General features: G+C 48.9%; 1 protein-coding gene across 1 annotated transcript in view; it reads left to right on the top strand.

The window, feature by feature from the left end:
* The window catches only part of ADAM33 (ADAM metallopeptidase domain 33), a 390,445-nt gene that overhangs the window by 219,327 nt on the left and 147,274 nt on the right, over positions 1-23,844 (top strand). Inside the window, exon 5 of the mRNA XM_069630341.1 lies at positions 2,712-2,877. Coding sequence (XP_069486442.1) covers positions 2,712-2,877 — 166 coding nt within the window. The remainder of the gene's footprint in view (positions 1-2,711; positions 2,878-23,844) is intronic.

The raw sequence follows: 23,844 nt of genomic DNA, 5'->3' as shown, positions 1-23,844 counted from the left end.
AAAACTGCTTTTATGTTATACCTACACATTTAAAAAGTACTCTATTGTCACGGTAGTATGAGGAGTTGTTGGATTCAAATTTGTGAACTGTGTTGTTATCCTTAAGGATGGTCCCTAAAGCACTTGAGTATCCCCTGTGACACAATTGATATAGTGAGCGGGGTGTTGCAGAGGACATCCCGCAGCCCCAGCAGTCTTTTTTTTTTATACTTACCTACAATGCTACCACCAAAGGTTCGAACTTTTGGTGTTCGAACCTTTGGTGGTAACATTTTTTGAACTTTTTGTACGGTCGGACCTTTTTTTTCAGTCCGATCGTACAATGCCATCATCTTCAGGCTGCTTTAAAATGATATGTGCCAATGTACAAGGGTGCTTTACCGCCTGGTAATGAGCCCCCTGTCCCAACATAATGCAGGCACTTGGCTGTTACCATTGGGTAAATCGAAGCTCCCTCCAAGTTGTGTATATCTAGTAGCACACTGGGCATGCGAGTCAGAGTTCTAATAGTTTCTTTTAAAGGGAAATCTGCTTTATACGATTTGCATGCTGCATAAATAAAAACGATGGCTGCCAAGGACATAGAAATGAAGTCCTTTGTCTATGTCCATGGTTGCTGTGGTGGTGATGGACAGCTGGCGAGGAACTAGAATAGGAGGTACATACAGACGTGGGGTAGATGTGGCAGGGAGATGGTTACCGAGGATCAGGGGTGGGGAGCATATGTTGTATGGGGAGATGAGCGGTGGACAATCCAAGGGTGGAGCAGACAAATAAAATGACAAACACGGAGAGCAATACCTTGGCCTGCATTGAACACAGCCGCTACCATATATCAAAACATGTGTTCTTCGCCACCTAATTGGCTACACTTCACCAACGGATTCTCACATACCATAGATGTGTTCATGATGTCTCCTGTGCCAATGTGCAACCTAAGTTAACACCAAAAGGAGTGATTTTGTATGGCTCAGAAAGAGCGCAGAGAGCATCAGGACTGCTACACACATGAAGGTCCTTGGCCCTCTCCATGTTAATTCGATTTTTACCGTGAAGGGTGGTCGATGGGGCACAGAAATCCGGGTAGGCCCACTTTTCCATGCATGTTTCAACCCCTTCACAGAACCGCCTATTAATGCCACTCACCATATACATGCACGTCTGATGTCATTAGCATGATGCTTGCAGGTGCAAAAAAACAAGCAGACTCCATAGGGAATACTGCATGTCCACCCAGGCACGCAATGCCATTGAGCTAAATTGGCTTCGCTCCCCCACCTCCCTCCTCAAATGTGAGCTGAGGGTGGGGCGTCCGCACATAGGGCCTCATTCCGAGTTGGCCGGTCTGGTAAAAAAAGGAAAGGCGTCCCTCACCTCTCTGCCTAACAAAAGCGAAATGCATACATCAGCCCCATCCCACGGATGCGACGTTATGTGTTCTTTCGCATTCAAGGAGAAGGGGCTGATGTGCACACTTGCTTTTTGTTAGGCAGAGAGGCAAGGGAAGCCTTTTCTGAAACTAGCAGTGTTAAATGGTGTTGCATGTTAGCTCATTATGCATGCCTGTGTGCAAGGAGTGTGAGTGTAATGTATGTGTGAATCAGTATGTGTGAATGCATGATGTATGGGGCTGAGTTTGCATGTAAATGAGGGAGTGTGTGGTGAATGGGATGCTTAAATGAGTGATTGGATGTGTAATTGTGTGTGCGTGTGTGTGCCTGTGTGCGCTTAGGTGTAATGCTGGGCCGCTACCATTTGATACTTGGGCCCCATGCCAGACAACCCTTGGGGTAGAACAGAGGGTGTGGAGCCTCCAAGTGTACCCCACCCACTTTCTCAAGTGGCCCCTCCCATCACCAGTTAGCCCCCCCTCTGAAATGTAGGTTTTGTTGCTCCCCTGTCTCCACCTGAATAAAAATTCAATGTGGGTGGAGATTTTGTTTAACTTGTTGCAGACCTTGCCGGCTTTTGCTTCCTATTTCGGTGATTTCTGAGTGCAAAAATTAACTATTACTTTACCATGCTGCTGCGCCTTAAGTGTGTATTGCGGCTGCTGCAATATTTTATTCAATTTTCCTTTTTAGAAGACACTTATGTGGAATGCGCTTCTGGTAAAAACAATGTACGTCTCATCAACAGGATTACTTCTTTAGTGATATTTTTATTTTTTTATTTTTTACATGTAATTTCCTTTTTCATTCATTAATTCACATACTGATTTTATTTCCTCTCAACACGTGTTTCCCCCACGTTTTGTGCACATGGTTCATCAGGAGAGATACTAGATTCTTCATTAGGCACTTATATCTCCTATTTATTTATTCCATTTTCATTTTTGTCTCTCTCATTTGAGAAGATATTGTTTAGTAAGTTTTCTTCAGTTCAACTCGGTACGATTGCCTCCAGTCTGCCATGATCCGCGCTTGTGGGTGGAGATATATACAGATTTTCAGCAGAGGTCCTGAGGGAGGTGAAAGCAAACTTTACGCTCTGCTCCCCCGATCCCTGCCGCATATCCACAAAAGTTCCACAGACTATGAATTGTGATCCGACCATGTCTAAACCACATCAAAATGACCACTCATCTGTAATCCTCCCGTCTATAAATGCAAAAACTTCCTCGGCAAAACTGTAGGATCGTTTCTATACATTAACTGTGTAAAGCAGAAGAGAAAAAGGTGTATCATTGTTTTGTTTCTTGTCTGTTTCAGTGGTTATATGATACTCGGTGATGTGACTTATAGCATTGACGTCATCTCTTCTGTCGGCGAGCAGGAGAACATCATTAATTTAGCCTTCGAAAGATCTGACGCCCCTTCTGCTAATGGCGGTAAGAGGAAGATTCGGTCCATCGGTGCACCCGGTCATGGAGTAAGGGTAAGCAAGCGAGAAATAGGATATTTATTGCAATGTGAAAATGCCAAGAGTATGGTTGGGATTTACCATTGACAGTCTCGTTCAGATGAATGAGGAGAATCCCCCGAAAATAGCACAACTAATTTGCTACGAGTCGCGGGTGCTATGTTCGGCCCATTCAGTATTCTCATATTTTTCTGCGTATGGTGGATTTCACGTGCAGAGTCTCTGCATGTGAATTCTGTATACATCATACAATCCATGCGGAATATATTAATGCATTCACGCTCAACTTTTAGCGCTTATCGTTATACCTTTTCGTACTGCAATGAGGAAATTCTACAATCGAGATGCCTGGTAAATAAGCCATCAAACCTTCAGGATTGCCCGAGCACAATCTCGAACCCCTCATGCATCCAACCATACACTGCTAACCAACAAACATTTATCCAAATCTGCCTTTGAAACACAACCCTATGATAACAATACTTTGGGACATATCCCCCTCTTCCTCTCTTTTGCAGAACTGTGGACCTCCTAACAGGACTGACATTCACCCATGCGATCACAAGATATTCTTCCCCACTGCATCTCTCTCCCGACACCGCTGTGTTTGTAGCATCTATTTCCCGCTTTGCCATCCTCTTATCTCCGCCTTGCACCCTTTCTGTCCTCCAGCAGACTAACGTGTGGCGGAACAGTATGCCACACCATGGACATGCCTAGGTGCTCTAAAACTACTACACTAGTGATTTGGCGCAGCATGAAAGCATATTAACATATTATAACATGACATCAAATGTGATTTCTATGCAGGTTGGCCCATTGGTGCGGAAAACACATTGGACCTCATTACGAGTTGGGCAGTATTCTGGAGGGACATCCGCTGAAAAAATGCGAAATGGAATTACCGTTACTGCCACTTGGTCTGACGGATTTACCACTAGATTACAAATGGTGCTGGCGGTTTTAGTCCACATTAATTTGGAGTCCATAGGACTCCATTGGGGATTTTGGTGGAATTACTGCTGGTGAAATTACAAACGCAGTAATTCTGCTGTTTTTCCCGCTTCTTCAGCAGAAAGTGGGGATGATTTACCTCCAGCATGACGGTGGAGGTAAATCCCCCACTCCAGGGCCAAACTCGTAGTGTGGCGTAGCGGGAAAAGTGTCGGAAATTCTGTTACCGCCACATTTTTACCCGCACCCCCATACTATCTTGATCTTTGATGTTTTGACCTATGATCTTTTGTAATGTGCACGCCTAATCATGTTTCTAACTGTGCACTATGCATTTAAGGCATTGCGTATGAAAACAATGTGTTTTGGCGATTGGGCTGGCTTGACCTGCAATAAAAAAAAAAAACTGTAAATAAATAATTTACCAGGTTCCCTTAGCAGCCCTTACAATGAAGCTTTGACACATTTTCAAGCAGTGCATGCATGATTCAACAGGTGTTTACCCTGCTAAAGTCAATAAGGCGAACTAATTTCTTCCAGCCCTAAATATTCTTGGTTGGAAGTGCTGGAATTTTTACGGTATCTCCTCATCATAACATGTTTATTGATAGAGCGCACATTCACACCTAGAAGGGGATCTTGGCTCTATTGACAGACAAAAGATTGTTACCAAACTTAGTGGTACTCATTTTATCAACTTCGGAAGACCGAATGGTTGGGTAGACCTGCTGGGATTCGAACCTGTGACCATGATGTCATACAGAGGCCCCTGTAGTGCATGAGCCACAGACCCGGCTCGTAGGATTATGAGATGTGGGGACTGTGATGGGAACTAAGATACATCAAAGGGACGTGCTCAACGAATAGCATGCAGGACTCTCCTGAAAGATGCTTGATCTCCAGAGATCATCTTTTAAAGTTATGCTCTGTTCCAAGGATGTTACACTTGATCACCAGTGGGGCTCATTTTATAAAAAGTGTAAATTGCATGCAACAGACAACCAACCTTAGCGCTTACATGCTGGGACCCCTGCAGGCAATTATTGTTTTACTTTTAGAACGTGAACTGTTACTTGAAAGGGTAAAAACATGCAAAAGCGCCATTATTACTTCATTTCACTTTCAGTCTTGTAAAACCTGGAAATGCGTCCTGCATTTTGCACTTTGCACAGGACATTTGACGTGGATTCCTATGGAATCCTCCTGCAGGTCTTACATGGAGGCGGTTTCTAGAGGAGTCTGTTTCTTTCGCGCTGGCATGAAAACCTCACGCAGGCATCAAACAGATTGTACTTTTGAAATGGAGGAGGAAAACATGATGAAAAGGTTAAATGCGCTCTGTGCCCCTCTTCGGCCTTCAAAGGGAATTAAAATAGACTGGAGCAGTGAACCAAGGGATGATATCATTACATGGTGCTTTCACCCTAAGCTTTGCCGCTTCGCCCATTACAAGACTAAGATGCTTTTCGTTAGCAAAGCTCTAGGGAAGCCACGATTTCTGACTGGATTTCATTTTTTTTGGGGTATCTTTGTATAAAATATTAATTTCATTCATAGGACCACCAACCTTAGCACAGAAAGTGCAGTTGGGTCTCCTGCATGCAGGGAGACTTCCTGGTAGATAACGCTGGTTGAAGCAGCCACGAGAGAGCGCGCACGCAGGCAGTGGCGCGCATAAGCACTGGGCAGCGTGTCAACCTGTCCTCACCTCTCTCCCACTTTTGGGTCTTTTCCATACCTGCCTAACCTCTGGGTTTAGCCCGGAGACTCCGTGTTTTTACGCTCTTCTTCGGGTCTCCAGGGAAGAGCGTAGAGTCTTAGGGGGTCATTACAAGTTAGGAGGTAACCATGCCGCTATTAGCGCCATGGCTAACCCCTTACCGGATACCGGGTCTGGGTTCCTCGAATCAGGGGCGTAGGAGACACATAAAATCTGGGGGGGGGGGCAGGGGAGATCTTGGGGACTTTGCTTTATTTATTTGTTGTGTTTTAGTCAAAGAACTCAACTTGTCACCAAATTAGAATTAAAATAGCAATACGTATTAAATTACAAATATCACTGTATAAAACAAGAGAAAAGAAAAGAAGACAGAAGAGAAATAAAGGATGCAGCAGCAAAGAACGTGTCTTTGTATGTTGCATTTCTGGATTTTTCATCTGACTATGAGCTCATGGTAAGAGAGAGGAAATAACAATTACATCCAGTGGCCCACAGCTAGGACGCCTGCTCATTAAGAGGCAGATCACCTGTAAGTGGACTCCTGCCAAATAAAGGAGTTGCAGCCTTTTCTACCAACTGCAAGTTGCTACTTTTTTTGTGTGGAGCAAGGAGATGTGTGTGTCTCTTGGAATGGAAGGATGGGGGTTTCAAAGAATGAGGAAATCTTGTTTGTACCTCTGAGTAAGACCTGTTATGGGAGTAGAGGGACCAGGTGTGAAATGTTGCTGCTTTGACTGTCCTCTGGGGGGGGGGGGAGAGAGGTACAGCAAACAAGGAGTATGAGCGATCGCAGGCACACACCCCCTTATAAGCACTCCTCAGGTCCGTGGCCGGATGTGTCGGACCCGGGGGATGCCTAGTAAGTGGGGTGTATGTGGACCCAGGGGTGGCCAGAGGGGCAGGCCAGCCTCGCACAATGGGTCTGGTCCCTCTTATTCCATCTCATGCTGGCTTCAGAGCCTAGCCTTTCTTTGCCTTTGTTATTCTGAATGCAGAGCTGGACTCTGTTCCTTTCTCGTTTAACATTTGCTGCAAAGCCTGATCTATTTGATTCTCTCATATGTTACTAGGACGGCAGAGCATGGGTCCTCTGCCCTGTTACATATTTCAAAGAGCCCCTCTGGCCTTTCTTTGCCTCTCTCTTGTCTCACTGCTTGCTTGTTTAATACATACCCCCTTTCTTGAACACTCAACATATTCTCCCTAACACAGCAATGGCAGCTGCAGTCTGTCTTAACGTCTGTTTGTTCCGTGTCTTGAATTGGCCTCTTATTTCCGCTTTTCTGTCTGCAGGGGAAAGGCATTTGCCAGTCACTGCCATGATGGTTCTACCTGGCCATAAGAGGGCAACAGCTAGCCAATATTGGAAGAACATGTGCATATTATGCCAGAGGCTGGCAACTGCCTTCCTAATGCCTACACAAGAGACACAACTCTTGCCTTTGTTTCTAACAGTAATTCAGTGGATGAAGAAACGCGAGAACAAACATATTGCTTATAAATGAAGGGGATGATGTCACACTTGGTTAAGACATTTTGATCACGACAGGAGCTAATTTCCAGCTGCAATTAAGTGATTACCTTTTAGACTTCTGGCTTTAAATAACATTAGTATCACCTGGAAAGCACAGAGGTTGCTCAACAGGGTTCCTGGAGCACGAGGGGTATCCTACTCGTGGGCATGGATGATTGGAGGGCATTCTTGCCCTGTTTTGGAGCCTGGCCCCTACAGCCATGATGGGGGGAGGGGCATATTACTTTTGGTTGTACTTACCCTTTGAGGTTAGGCAGACATTGCCTCCTGCTTTAGCCCACTAACAGCTCTGCTTTGCAACTTTATCACACATATCTGTCAGGTGGCATGTAACTCAATGCTACTAATGTTATCAGCCTCAGAAGTCTGGAATCCTTTGCCACATCAACTAGGGTACAGGCTTGCCATCTGAGACTTACCCATCTCTGAGTGAGCATCTGTCACCCTGTTGGGAAGACACACACAGAAAGAGCAGGGCACAGTGCCCTTGTGGGTTTTTCATACTTCATCCTCGGGGTGGGCACAATTCACTCCGCAGAGAAAGTGGCAGATGCTGGGCAACATTCTCCCACTTTGACAATGTCACCCAAAGAGCGACATTGGCTATTTGAAATACCTCTGTCGACGTATTATTGCGCAATCCACACTGATGGGTTTCAGCACCTGCTTAACGTGAGATGGCAATTAAGGGCATTTGCCAATGCACTCAAGAAGCACAGGACACCCTCTTACAAGCGACATGCCATGCTCACTCATTCTGATCATGAATTGCCATTTATCTCGGGTCATGTTAAATGTATTTATTTATTAATTACATGTATAGCATCACGCAAAATCCCCAAGCATCAAGGCGCAAAGTAAACTGGATGGAGTGGAACACTTCCATTGGCGCACGTTTTAACTTTTCTGCCACAAAATGGAAGATTTTACTGTAAAAGGCAGGTGAAATCACATTGCTTTTCCACTTTGGAAGAGTGTAAATACCTTGCGCAATTAGTGATTGCTCGCGGAATTGACAATGGCTTCCTCTGGACTCCGCCCGCTTTTACCAGGTTTCATTTCCAAGCAGATCCCAGAGGAATCCCTTTCCTTATTTCCAGCATGAGAATCCATGCTGGCAGTAAGGTTGCATTTGTCTGGTGGAGCGGGAAATACAGGGGGTCCTGGTGTGTCTGCTCGGCTCCCGAACTCCACCCAGAAAATGCACGAAAATCTGGCCAATTAGAAAAAGCAACAGTAATAGTGTTTTCCACCACTTTTTCTGAACCAATTGACCTGGAAAATGCTGTGTTGCATCGGAAGCTGAATGCATTCACTCTGCCTATTATCCCACCGGAAGATTAAGCCAGGTGCTGAACACAGGTGTTACATATTTCTGTGCACAATCTGCATTTGGAGCATTAACTAACTGAGCTACCTTACAAATGATATCTCCTCTGGGGCTTTACCATCTTAAGCCCTTAACTGCCATGAGTATTTCCCCCCAGTGCCAAGGCCTTTTTTGGTGATTTCGGTATGTCGCCATTCAATCCCTTGTAACTTCTTTGTTACATGAGATATCTCGGCCAAAGTTGGCCCCTTTTTTCCCACATGTAGGCGGTCGTAACGCCACCCAGGAATCATAGTTAGTTTGCTGTAGGAGGTGAGCGAAAATAACCAAATAGGAGAACATTTGGTTTTTTTCCAGAAAATGGCAATAAAATGTTGTGCAAAGAAGCCTGTGGTGTTTTCCTTGTAAGAGCTAGGAACAAATGGTTTGCTGTGCTGGATTCGCCATTTTCCAAGCTTTCAAGAACAGATTGAGTGGAAACCAAAATAACATATTTTGATATGCTAATCAGCCGTTTTGTGAGAGGTAGGCAATTTTGGCGTTTTTTGTCCAATAGGGCATGCTTGGACGGAATGGAAGAAAAGGGTAGGAAAGCTGAATGGGAAGCCAGAAAGGCATACATTTCTGAAAAGTAGACAATATTGCAAGTTTAGGAAGGGGTGATTTGCGCAGGTCTGGCAACAACTATGTAGGGAAAGATTCCATAGTTTTGGGGGAAATCGGGAAAATGACAGAAAAAAAAACACAATTTCCGCAAAACTCACTCTGGTCACCCACCGAAACATGCAGCCAACAACACATGTCCTACCTTCCTGCGTTCCCACAGGTTTCCAGACGAAAATGGTACCTCACATGTGTGGATGCACCTACTTCGGCGAAAAGGGAAAAGGCTAACCACTGATAACCCCAAGCCTTTCGGCAAAGCAGATTTTGCTCATGTGGACAACCTGCAGATTTGGGCCTAGGGTGTCGAAGCCACTAAGGAAAACAGAGAACCCCATGCATTTACGAAAAGAAGACACCTGTGGGCACCCCCATTTCCACTAAAAACATCCATGGTGGTTTAGTGACCCCCACACCCGCCCAAAACAAGTTGTCATTTATTTTGTATTTTTTTGTTGTTGTTTTGCCTCTTTCCTAGGGGAAGATTGTGCTAGCAATCTGCCCCAAAAGAGGGCGAAATGAGATGCCCCCCAATCCATTTGGGGTGGGGGAGAGGGCCACCCACCTTTCCACTAAAAACATCCAAAACATTGGGTGGGTGTGGGGGTTCAGTCACCCCCCACACCCACCCAAAACAAGTTATAATTTGTTTTATTTTTGTTTTGCCCCTTTCCTAGGGTCAGATGGGCACATATGTGTGACCATCTGCCCCCGGGGGGTTAGGGGGAACGTACTGCCGCAGGCTTGGGGGGTGGCTCTGCCAATATTTGCAGTGGCCTCCCCCCCACCCCAAATGGTTGGGGGCATCTCACGTACCCCTTCCTAGGGGCAAAAATCTGCCCCCAGGGAAGGCTACATAAGGTGCCCCCATCCACTTAGGGTGGGCGGGAGGGCCACCCACCTTTCAAACACAAAAAATCCTGGTGGTCTAGTGGGCCCCCCACCCAAAACAAGTTATAATATATATATTTTTGTTTTGCCCTTCCCTCGGGGCAGATGGGCACATGTGTGTGACCATCTGCCCCCAGGGAGGTGGAAAAACGTACCGCCCCAGACTTGGGGGCGGGGTGGCTCTGCCAATATTTGCAGTGGCCTCTCCCCTCACCCCAAATCTCATGTACCCCTTCCTAGGGGCAGAAATCTGCCGCCACGGAGGGCTATACAAGGTGCCCCCATCCACTTAAGGTGGGGGGGATCACCCCCCTTTCAAACACAAAAAATCCTGGTGGTCTAGGGGGCCCCCCGCCCCCACCCAAAACAAGTTATAATATATATATTTGTGTTTTGCCCTTCCCTAGGGGCAGATTGGCACATGTGTGTGGCCATCTGCCCCCAGGGGGGTCAAAACATACTGCCCAGGCTTGGGAGGGGTGGCTCTTCCAATATTTACAGTGGCCTCTCCCCCCACCCCAAATGGATGGAAGAAATCTCATGTATCCCTTCCTAGGGGCAGAAATCTGCCCCCAAGGAGGGCTACATAAGGTACCCCCATTCACCTAGGGTGGGGGGGAGAGGGCCTCCCCCCTTGCAAAAATCTCTGGTGGCTAGTGGTCCCCCCCGCACCAACCACACCCAAAACTACGTTTAAAAAAAAATCTTTTTTTGTTTGTTTGCCACCCTTCCCTGGGGGCAGATGATCACCCATCTGCCCCCAGGGTATTGCCCCCATGCTTTGGGGGGCAGGGGGAGGAGGGACAGCTTACATAGTTAGCAGCCCCTCCCCCCACTTCAAAAACAGACCCCTGCACGACACACCAAACACATATTCTGGGGGGGATAACTGACATTACATCCCCCCCACTTAAAATTGTGGGGGGGATTTGTCCCCCCCTATCCACTCCATGTCCTACGCCCATGCCTCGAATGAGGAATTACTGGGCCATTCCGACCTTGGAGGGCCCGGTAATTCCTCATTCGAGGAACCATTCCCCATTCCCATTCGAGCCCCCATAGGGCTCAATGGGAATGGGTAGGGTGCTAACAACGGGCCCATTTATACCGGGCCCGTTGTTAGCACCCTGGTCTGCTCGCGGGACCCGCTTACAAGGCGCCCTTAGCGGGTTCTAGTCATTGTGGTGTCACGTGACCCGTTAGTCCGGGGCACGTGACTATAGGAAAATAAAGGAATCACCGGAACTGGCGTCAGCGCGCCAGTCCGGGTTAATGCACCTCAGCAAGTGGTCGTGTCTTTCTTTCTGTCCTGCGTCCTGCGACGCCCCCTGCACCAGAGCAGGCATCCGCCGAGGCCCGCTCCTGAACACTGCTGCCGCCCACATCACCGGCGGCAGCAAACATCACACTGGCGACGAGGCCGTGGAAGAATCCACGTGAGACCGCGCCTCCCTCCCTCCGGTACGCGGAGCCGCGCGGTCATACGCGCTCCGGTTTCCGTGCCTCGCACGCAGAAGCGGAAACAATCCTTCTGCGAGGCCACGGGCAGCCGCAACCAATGCAGGCACCCCATCGGGAACATTCCATGATGCCGCGTATTAACACGCGCACCAGCGGATTACTGCCACTCTCCCCCAACGCTGTCAAGCATCATCCCAGGAGAGTGCACCAAACATAATTGAACGTTTGCAGATCCAACATTCTTGTGGCAATGAGGAAACCCTGCCTCACACACACAACGTGCAAGACTCCTGACTGCCTGGTGCCCACACAAACAACAGGAACCTACGTTCACCACCCAGCCATCGCGCCCCAGACACCGGAGAGTGAAACAACCACCACATCCAGTGAGGCCGCGTGGTGACACGCTCTTCCACAAGGCCCCATATTTATGCACCCGTCGCTCACGGGAGAAAAAAAAAGGGACTTTGGAATACCTGACCTCCTTCTACCTATTGAGAAATCTACTGCAGCCCTGGTTACCGGTGCCGGGCCCCGAGACTACCGGTGACGCACCACCCTCACTGAAATATCACACCATCAAAAACACTCTAACAACATGTCAAGCTCCGAAACCAGCCCTGTAAGAGCCAGCACAAGCTCATCCATCAGAAAGAGCCTCACCACAGACCACCCGGATCCAGCACTAACGCCGCTCATACCGCCATTTGACCCATTTACCACAGGGGCTGCCATCAGATGGGAAATCTGGCTACAACAATTTGAAATGCACCTTGATGCCAGGGACATCACCATAGCGAGAAAGAAGCGCACGTTTCTCCTACTCAATGTCGGGGCTGCCACCCTACGCCTTTTCAACGCTACCCCTGACCGCAGAGACCACAACAACTATGACGCAGCCAAAACAATTCTCACAAACATGTTCAAACCAGACCTCAACCCTGACTACGAACGCTTCCACTTTTGCATGGCCAGACAGCGTGAGAAGGAAACAGTGGACAAATTTCACGCTCGCCTTCGCGAGATGGCAGTTGGCTGTGAGTTCCCGGACAAAGAATTCGCAATCTGCCTCCAAATAATCAACGGCATATCCTCTGAAAAGCTGAGAAGAGCGATACTCTCGTAAAGGAACATACGCTTATCCAGCATTCTAGAAATGGCGTGCCTTCGCGAGCAAACTGAAGACCAGGTAGCGGTGATCGAAGCAGCGATCCAAAGGCTCCCGTTAGACAACCCCAGGCCATCAGAAGAGGTAGCAGCCATATCTACACATCAAAACACTCGCATGAAATACGGCCAAAGAACACAGATGCCGCAAGAACGGAATAAATCCTGCAAATGGTGCGGTGGCCCATGGCACAAAGGAGAATCCTGCCCGCCATGGGGATCCACGTGCAGGAAATGCAACCGTCTCAATCACTATGCAGCAGTCTGCATGAATCCGCCAAACCGAAGCGACAGAGAAACGGCGTCACGACCACCACCCGAGCGACGGAAGAAGTTCGCACCGAGAGAGTATTCACACCAACAAGACTGGAAAGGAAAAGCCAGAGCTGTCGACCACTCTCAAAGGTCCCCAGACACGAGCGACAACGACGACACCGACGACAGTGTGTCCCCTGAGAGAAAAGAGAGACGGAAGAAAAGAGGCAAACGGATACACCGAGTACACCTTATATCAGCCGTCGAACCACACCGGTCACGACAAAGGAAGAGAGCATCGTGTACCGTCATCGCCAACGGCGAACCACTGAAAGTAGTCATTGACACTGGCGCAACAGTGAATGTAATGCCAGCGACAGCATTCAGCAAGCTTTGCCCGAAACCCACGCTCCACAAGAAGAAAGTCAGACTATACGCGTATGGATGTAAGAAACCCCTACCTGTACAAGGGTCCTTCAAGTCTGACTTCGCCCACAATAACACTAGCTGCAGGGCGCGCATCTATGTAGTGGATGCTGGCTGTGAAACGCTGCTCAGCTGCAAGACTGCAGAGAAACTAAAACTAATTCATTTTGCATTTAACCTCCAACACAACGAACGTGACGATCTAATACAGCAACACAAGAAATTGTTCCAAGGCATCGGGTGTCTAAAAGGCCGCACAATCAAACTTCACATAGAACCCACGATAGAGCCGAAAGCAGTACGGCACCGGCGGATACCATTCCATCTGCGAGAAGCCGTAGAGGAAGAACTAACCAAACTTGAAGAAGCAGGGATAATCGAAAAAACATCAGGTCCTACCCCGTGGGTGTCACCAATGGTGGTGGCCCAAAAACCGAAACAGCCCAACACTGTGAGAATTTGCATAGATATGAGGCTCCCCAACGCAGCGATCGGAAGAGAACGCCACATCACCCCAAATATTGACGAGCTCATTGTAGATCTCACTGGAGCAACAATCTTCAGCAAACTAGACCTAAGATCGGGCTATCACCAGCTCAAACTAGCCAGAGACTCAAGGTACATCACCACATTCTCCTCTCACCTTGGGCTAATGAGGTACAAGCTTAACTTTGGAATATCGTCGGCTGCCGAGGTTTTCCAGCACGAAATCCGCAAGGTCATCACGGGCCTAGATGACACCACGAATATCAGCGACGACATTCTCGTGTACGCTTCAAACGAGAAAGAGCACCACAAACGCCTAGCAGCAGTCCTGAGCAGGCTAGAAACAGCAGGCCTGACGCTGAATGCAGAGTAATGCGAATTCGCAAAAGAAGAACTATGTTTCTTTGGATATATTTTCAGTGCCAAAGGCGTATCCCCTGATCCATCAAAGGTAGACGACATTAAGAACACCAAAGCACCTCAATCAGCCACGGAGGTGAGAAGTTTTATGGGGATGGCGACATACTGTGCGCGTTTCATTGCAGACCTTGCTAACATCGCAAGCCCACTACGTGAACTGACCAAAAAAGACCAGAAATGGGAGTGGACATCGATCCACCAACAAGCTTTCCAGCAGATCAAGGACACATTGTCAGCATCCACAACCATGGCCTTCTTCAACGTAGACAGGCACACTGAACTACTAGTAGATGCCAGCCCAGTAGGCCTAGGAGCTGTCCTAACTCAAACGGACAACAAGGGTAATGTGTTCCCTATTGCGTTTGCCAGTCGGGCACTCACCAAACCAGAGCAAAACTATGCTCACATTGAGAAGGAAGCCCTTGCCATCCTGTGGGGATGTCGTCTTTTCAAAGTATACCTGCTCGGAAAACAAGCAAAAGTCTACTCGATCATAAGCCATTGATCCCGATATTCCGAGGCTCTGCTCCCCATCCCCCGGCACGCATTGAGAAATGGATGCTGCAGCTACAGCCCTATAACATAGAGGTCGACTATCGCCCAGGGACAGACAACCCAGCAGACTACTTGTCCCGCCACCCGAGACCTGCCACCAGGGGAGAACAACAGCACTCGAAAGAAACGGACGAACACGTATGCCACGCGCCCTCACCATACAGGAAATAGCCGGTGAAACAGAAACAGACACCATCCTGCAACACACTACAACTGCCATCCAATCAGGCAACTGGAAGACCTACCTCACATCCATAGCTCAGCGCACCACATCAGCCCAAACCAAACTCCGGGCACTGCTCGGGATACGACACAAACTCTACGTTGCTCCCGAAGGAGTACTCCTCAAGGGACACCGCATCGTGCTACCCTTGTCATTAGAGGAGAGAGCCCTACGGCTAGCCCACAGCGGCCACCAAGGCATCATCAAGACCACTGCATACCTCAAATCTAGAATGTGGATGCCCAATATGCAACAAAGGGTAATGGAGCTGGTGGAATCATGTGCCGCGTGCCAAGCATCCAGGAGACCGGAGAACCCAGAACCCATCAGAAGCGCTCCGAGGAGCAGCAAGCGGTGGGATGCAGTTAGCATGGATCACTGCACAATCGCAGGCGAAGGATACCTACTCGTAGTGATCGACGAGTTCAGCAGATATCCTGAGGTAGAGCACGTCGCATCCACAGATGCAGAGACCACGATCCTCACGCTGGAGAAGATATTCGCGACACATGGAATTCCGAGAAAGGTTAAGAGCGACAACGGCCCATCATCCACCAGCCAAGCACTGCGTGAATTCTTCAAAGAAGTAAACGTCAAGCACCAGCGCATCACCCCCAGATGGCCCCAAGTGAATGGCGATGCAGAAAGATTTATGGGGTCGCTGAACAAAATCATTTGCATCGCCAAAGGAAAAGGACACCCATGGCTGAAAGCTGTCTATCGATTCCTAAGTACACACAGGCAAACCCCTCATTCATCCACCGGGGTCAGGCCTGCCGCCCTATTGCTCAGAGTACCGATACATGCAGAGCTCCCCATACACCCTCGATGGGTAGCCCCCGAACCGGACATCCCAGCCATAGAAGAAATGCGACTGAGGCGGAACGAACAAGAAATTATTGCCCGGCGAGCCCGCCACAGAGAACTAAGACCAGGTGACACAGTAATTGTCAGAAACCGAGAAACACCCAAGAAGATGTCCCTTAACTTCGAGCCGCAACCATGGACAGGCAGCGCGACGAACCACAGCATGGTCACCGCCACACGAGGAAGCGAGACCGTGACAAGAAACGTGTCGCATTTCAGGAGAGTACCATCTGAATTGTGGGAAGAGCAACTAGTATCTCCAAGGAGCGAGGCAACAGAGCACCACTCACACCCCAGAGCCAAACACTGTCAAGAGCCTGCGCCACAACACCCACCTCCGGAGCACCGCTCCAGCAAGAGGACCCAGCCATGCCGGCAGCCCCGAGAACGGACACACCGGAGAGAAGCAGCACTCGGTACCTTCTAAGAGAAAGACCCAGACCGTCGTCCCGTCTTCAAGGATACGTGGTGGACGGAATATACCGCAAACCCCGCCAAGACAGACTCTGAGACAGCGGAGCAAATAATATCTTGCTAAAATCACTTATGTTAAACAGTTGGTTAAACACCTCCAAGCTGGGGAGGAATGTGGTGTCACGTGACCCGTTAGTCCGGGGCACGTGACGATAGGAAAATAAAGGAATCACTGGAACTGGCGTCAGCGCCCCAGTCCGGGTTTATGCACCTCAGCAAGTGGTCATGTCTTTCTTTCTGTCCTGCGTCCTGCGACGCCCCCTGCACCAGAGCAGGCCTCCGCCGAGGCCCGCTCCTGAACACTGCTGCCGTCCACATCACCGGCGGCAGCAAACATCACAGTCATGTGCTTCTTCCATCACCATTGTGATTTTCATTGGCTGAATATTTGTTTGCAATGAACATTACTTCTTTTCCTAATAAGAGTGCCTCTCACACGATCTCATGAGTTGAGGTAGACAAATGGATGCTTCCATGACTGTATGAAAGTTAGAGGCGATCCCTGCAATATGAACTATGCATACGTGCCTTCAGTTCTTACATTTCTATCCAGCGCAAGTTCACTGATTCATTTACAAGAGCAAATCAGCCTCAAGAAGCCCCCAAAGCCAGACTGACTTTGGAAGAAACTTCCCCTTGTGAATCTGCTCTCAGGAGTTCTGGAGAGGCGTGCAATGAGAAGGCAGTGACTGAGAGAAGAGAGAGGGGACGTTAGTGGGTATGTCCTAAATTCACCCTGAAATCCGCCATGTTTAACAGTACCTAAGGAGCTGACTCTGACCTTGCCTCCTGACACAGATATGTTTAAGCTCACTAGAAAAGCCACAATGAAACCAGAGATCTATAGCATAAATTATAGTAGTTCTGGGGAACAAAAAGAAACATCACTGGCATCAGTAACAACACTAACAGAGATTGTGGTCGAAGGAGTCCTGGTACGGATTTGACACCAAGTAACAGCTTTGACATCAAACTTGGAAAGGACAAGTCTTGATCAGAAAGTCTTCTCTGACTGGCAACTCAAAAAGGAGTGCATTATAACAAAACATAACCAAGATCGTTGTTTTTGTTCTCCCCTGTTCCCCTCCCTTTGCCTGGTCGCGCTCTGAAACACTTGTGTATGCACGCAATATAAATAAAATATAATTTTGTTTCAAGCCGAGAGCTTAGGTGATTTCCGAGAGCTTAGCTGAGTTCCTGAAGTGGCTTGGGAATGCTAAACCAGGAAAGAACCAAGTTCCCTGGAGAACAACAGATACACGTGCCCAGAACCCCCCAACAGCAGGATGAAGTAACATTCTAGATAGACGAGGGTTGGAAAGTTCATGGCCGGGTGAGCAAGTATCCCAAAACCCAGCTCCTACGTCATTACAGCCATCAAACCAGGTAGGTCAATTAATTCAGGACAACATTAATGGGGCGACGCCAGTGAGGAACAAAGCAAAAGAAGCTTTTAGAAATATAGTTTTGTCTTGGCTGCAGCTAAAAGACGAGCATAGGATCATAGGTTTGCCTGACTTGAAAGTACTTCACAGTTTACAGCTTTTACTTATTTATTTATTGTTTTTATAGCGCTTATACACAGGTGAAGGGTCTCAAAGCACTTCAAGGTGGGCTGGGAACAAGAGAATACAGTCATCATTCTTAGGCCTTGAAGATTTTGAATGATCTAAGCAGAAAACTAGCATACTAGGCCTGACCACTTTTCTCCTAGTGCAAGTGAATGAGGTACAGTTGAGACCAAGCTCGGTAGGGGAAATGGAAAATGGTAGGTGGGGACAGGACAGACAAACTAACTGGTTTTAGTACATTTCGGTCATGTGCACATACACACAAGGGTGCAGAGACAGGGGTGTAGGGGGAACAAAGAGTCCGGTCCAGCAGGGCCCTGAGTTAAGTGCAGAGAGGTTGCCCCGCTCAAGGAGCGTAAGCTGAAAGTGCAGTAATGTTGAACAAAGTGTAGCAGCTTGGAGACAAGTGCAAAAGAATGGTTGGGAGCCGGGGATCTGTAGGCTCTGGAGGTGAACCAGGCTACCAGTCTTCTAAACTGAGCAAAGGTAGGGAGGAGAAGGAGGGTGGGGAGAAAAGAAAGGAGGTTAGCAGGGGAGAGGGAGAGAGAAGGAGGAGGAGAAAAGGAAGGTCTTGAGGAGTTTCCGGAACTTAAGGTGCTCTGGCTCTGGATGGAAAGAAGCATGGAGGGTGGTCCAGAGGGAGGCACCTGTAGAGGATAAAGATCTACCCCCAAATCTCTGTTTTTTAAAGCGGCTCACCCGCAGAAAGTTGGAAGAGGACAAGCGGAGGACTCTAGAGGGAGAGTATTTAGGAAGAGAACGTTGTAGGTAGTGCAGGCCCCGTAGATTGACGACTGGTGTCCATCTCTTAATAGAGAATGTGTAGTTGTGTGATGTGCCAAACACAATCCCCCCTATTTCTTAAATATTTGTAAGAACTTGCCAAACGAAACATACAAACTGAAAACTGTGGTTGATTATATATAGCCTGTCTAATACATTTAACGTTAGATTCATTTAATCTGTGATGGCACATATAAGGATGATGCTGTCCCAATGCCTTAAATTAAGTCATTTTTCTTATTGTTATTGTCAACATTCTTGTGGCAATGAGGAAACCCTGCCTCACACACACAACGTGCAAGACTCCTGACTGCCTGGTGCCCACACAAACAACAGGAACCTACGTTCACCACCCAGCCATCGCGCCCCAGACACCGGTGAGTGAAACAACCACCACATCCAGTGAGGCCGCGTGGTGACACGCTCTTCCACAAGGCCCCATATTTATGCACCCGTCGCTCACGGGAGAAAAAAAAAGGGACTTTGGAATACCTGACCTCCTTCTACCTATTGAGAAATCTACTGCAGCCCTGGTTACCGGTGCCGGGCCCCGAGACTACCTGTGACGCACCACCCTCACTGAAATATCACACCATCAAAAACACTCTAACAACATGTCAAGCTCCGAAACCAGCCCTGTAAGAGCCAGCACAAGCTCATCCATCAGAAAGAGCCTCACCACAGACCACCCGGACCCAGCACTAATGCCGCTCATACCGCCATTTGACCCATTTACCACAGGGGCTGCCATCAGATGGGAAATCTGGCTACAACAATTTGAAATGCACCTTGATGCCAGGGACATCACCATAGCGAGAAAGAAGTGCACGTTTCTCCTACTCAATGTCGGGGCTGCCACCCTACGCCTTTTCAACGCTACCCCTGACCGCGGAGACCACAACAACTATGACGCAGCCAAAACAATTCTCACAAACATGTTCAAACCAGACCTCAACCCTGACTACGAACGCTTCCACTTTTGCATGGCCAGACAGCGTGAGAAGGAAACAGTGGACAAATTTCACGCTCGCCTTCGCGAGATGGCAGTTGGCTGTGAGTTCCCGGACAAAGAATTCGCAATCCGCCTCCAAATAATCAACGGCATATCCTCTGAAAAGCTGAGAAGAGCGATACTCTCGTAAAGGAACATACGCTTATCCAGCATTCTAGAAATGGCGTGCCTTCGCGAGCAAACTGAAGACCAGGTAGCGGTGATCGAAGCAGCGATCCAAAGGCTCCCGTTAGACAACCCCAGGCCATCAGAAGAGGTAGCAGCCATATCTACACATCAAAACACTCGCATGAAATACGGCCAAAGAACACAGATGCCGCAAGAACGGAATAAATCCTGCAAATGGTGCGGTGGCCCATGGCACAAAGGAGAATCCTGCCCGCCATGGGGATCCACGTGCAGGAAATGCAACCGTCTCAATCACTATGCAGCAGTCTGCATGAATCCGCCAAACCGAAGCGACAGAGAAACGGCGTCACGACCACCACCCGAGCGACGGAAGAAGTTCGCACCGAGAGAGTATTCACACCAACAAGACTGGAAAGGAAAAGCCAGAGCTGTCGACCACTCTCAAAGGTCCCCAGACACGAGCGACAACGACGACACCGACGACAGTGTGTCCCCTGAGAGAAAAGAGAGACGGAAGAAAAGAGGCAAACGGATACACCGAGTACACCTTATATCAGCCGTCGAACCACACCGGTCACGACAAAGGAAGAGAGCATCGTGTACCGTCATCGCCAACGGCGAACCACTGAAAGTTGTCATTGACACTGGCGCAACAGTGAATGTAATGCCAGCGACAGCATTCAGCAAGCTTTGCCCGAAACCCACGCTCCACAAGAAGAAAGTCAGACTATACGCGTATGGATGTAAGAAACCCCTACCTGTACAAGGGTCCTTCAAGTCTGACTTCGCCCACAATAACACTAGCTGCAGGGCGCGCATCTATGTAGTGGATGCTGGCTGTGAAACGCTGCTCAGCTGCAAGACTGCAGAGAAACTAAAACTAATTCATTTTGCATTTAACCTCCAACACAACGAACGTGACGATCTAATACAGCAACACAAGAAATTGTTCCAAGGCATCGGGTGTCTAAAAGGCCGCACAATCAAACTTCACATAGAACCCACGATAGAGCCGAAAGCAGTACGGCACCGGCGGATACCATTCCATCTGCGAGAAGCCGTAGAGGAAGAACTAACCAAACTTGAAGAAGCAGGGATAATCGAAAAAACATCAGGTCCTACCCCGTGGGTGTCACCAATGGTGGTGGCCCAAAAACCGAAACAGCCCAACGCCGTGAGAATTTGCATAGATATGAGGCTCCCCAACGCAGCGATCGGAAGAGAACGCCACATCACCCCAAATATAGACGAGCTCATTGTAGATCTCACTGGAGCAACAATCTTCAGCAAACTAGACCTAAGATCGGGCTATCACCAGCTCAAACTAGCCAGAGACTCAAGGTACATCACCACATTCTCCTCTCACCTTGGGCTAATGAGGTACAAGCTTAACTTTGGAATATCGTCGGCTGCCGAGGTTTTCCAGCACGAAATCCGCAAGGTCATCACGGGCCTAGATGACACCACGAATATCAGCGACGACATTCTCGTGTACGCTTCAAACGAGAAAGAGCACCACAAACGCCTAGCAGCAGTCCTGAGCAGGCTAGAAACAGCAGGCCTGACGCTGAATGCAGAGTAATGCGAATTCGCAAAAGAAGAACTATGTTTCTTTGGATATATTTTCAGTGCCAAAGGCGTATCCCCTGATCCATCAAAGGTAGACGACATTAAGAACACCAAAGCACCTCAATCAGCCACGGAGGTGAGAAGTTTTATGGGGATGGCGACATACTGTGCGCGTTTCATTCCAGACCTTGCTAACATCGCAAGCCCACTACGTGAACTGACCAAAAAAGACCAGAAATGGGAGTGGACATCGATCCACCAACAAGCTTTCCAGCAGATCAAGGACACATTGTCAGCATCCACAACCATGGCCTTCTTCAACGTAGACAGGCACACTGAACTACTAGTAGATGCCAGCCCAGTAGGCCTAGGAGCTGTCCTAACTCAAACGGACAACAAGGGTAATGTGTTCCCTATTGCGTTTGCCAGTCGGGCACTCACCAAACCAGAGCAAAACTATGCTCACATTGAGAAGGAAGCCCTTGCCATCCTGTGGGGATGTCGTCTTTTCAAAGTATACCTGCTCGGAAAACAAGCAAAAGTCTACTCGATCATAAGCCATTGATCCCGATATTCCGAGGCTCTGCTCCCCATCCCCCGGCACGCATTGAGAAATGGATGCTGCAGCTACAGCCCTATAACATAGAGGTCGACTATCGCCCAGTGACAGACAACCCAGCAGACTACTTGTCCCGCCACCCGAGACCTGCCACCAGGGGAGAACAACAGCACTCGAAAGAAACGGACGAACACGTATGCCACGCGCCCTCACCATACAGGAAATAGCCGGTGAAACAGAAACAGACACCATCCTGCAACACACTACAACTGCCATCCAATCAGGCAACTGGAAGACCTACCTCACATCCATAGCTCAGCGCACCACATCAGCCCAAACCAAACTCCGGGCACTGCTCGGGATACGACACGAACTCTACGTTGCTCCCGAAGGAGTACTCCTCAAGGGACACCGCATCGTGCTACCCTTGTCATTAGAGGAGAGAGCCCTACGGCTAGCCCACAGCGGCCACCAAGGCATCATCAAGACCACTGCATACCTCAAATCTAGAATGTGGATGCCCAATATGCAACAAAGGGTAATGGAGCTGGTGGAATCATGTGCCGCGTGCCAAGCATCCAGGAGACCGGAGAACCCAGAACCCATCAGTAGCGCTCCGAGGAGCAGCAAGCGGTGGGATGCAGTTAGCATGGATCACTGCACAATCGCAGGCGAAGGATACCTACTCGTAGTGATCGACGAGTTCAGCAGATATCCTGAGGTAGAGCACGTCGCATCCACAGATGCAGAGACCACGATCCTCACGCTGGAGAAGATATTCGCGACACATGGAATTCCGAGAAAGGTTAAGAGCGACAACGGCCCATCATCCACCAGCCAAGCACTGCGTGAATTCTTCAAAGAAGTAAACGTCAAGCACCAGCGCATCACCCCCAGATGGCCCCAAGTGAATGGCGATGCAGAAAGATTTATGGGGTCGCTGAACAAAATCATTCGCATCGCCAAAGGAAAAGGACACCCATGGCTGAAAGCTGTCTATCGATTCCTAAGTACACACAGGCAAACCCCTCATTCATCCACCGGGGTCAGGCCTGCCGCCCTATTGCTCAGAGTACCGATACATGCAGAGCTCCCCATACACCCTCGATGGGTAGCCCCCGAACCGGACATCCCAGCCATAGAAGAAATGCGACTGAGGCGGAACGAACAAGAAATTATTGCCCGGCGAGCCCGCCACAGAGAACTAAGACCAGGTGACACAGTAATTGTCAGAAACCGAGAAACACCCAAGAAGATGTCCCTTAACTTCGAGCCGCAACCATGGACAGGCAGCGCGACGAACCACAGCATGGTCACCGCCACACGAGGAAGCGAGACCGTGACAAGAAACGTGTCGCATTTCAGGAGAGTACCATCTGAATTGTGGGAAGAGCAACTAGTATCTCCAAGGAGCGAGGCAACAGAGCACCACTCACACCCCAGAGCCAAACACTGTCAAGAGCCTGCGCCACAACACCCACCTCCGGAGCACCGCTCCAGCAAGAGGACCCAGCCATGCCGGCAGCCCCGAGAACGGACACACCGGAGAGAAGCAGCACTCGGTACCTTCTAAGAGAAAGACCCAGACCGTCGTCCCGTCTTCAAGGATACGTGGTGGACGGAATATACCGCAAACCCCGCCAAGACAGACTCTGAGACAGCGGAGCAAATAATATCTTGCTAAAATCACTTATGTTAAACAGTTGGTTAAACACCTCCAAGCTGGGGAGGAATGTGGTGTCACGTGACCCGTTAGTCCGGGGCACGTGACGATAGGAAAATAAAGGAATCACTGGAACTGGCGTCAGCGCCCCAGTCCGGGTTTATGCACCTCAGCAAGTGGTCGTGTCTTTCTTTCTGTCCTGCGTCCTGCGACGCCCCCTGCACCAGAGCAGGCCTCCGCCGAGGCCCGCTCCTGAACACTGCTGCCGCC

The sequence above is a fragment of the Ambystoma mexicanum genome, chromosome 6q (genome assembly GCF_040938575.1).
Source record: "Ambystoma mexicanum isolate Mex_15411 chromosome 6q, UKY_AmexF1_1, whole genome shotgun sequence".
NCBI lineage: Eukaryota > Metazoa > Chordata > Amphibia > Caudata > Ambystomatidae > Ambystoma > Ambystoma mexicanum.
Note: the sequence above shows the minus strand (reverse complement) of the source record. Positions and strands in the feature narration are given on the sequence as shown.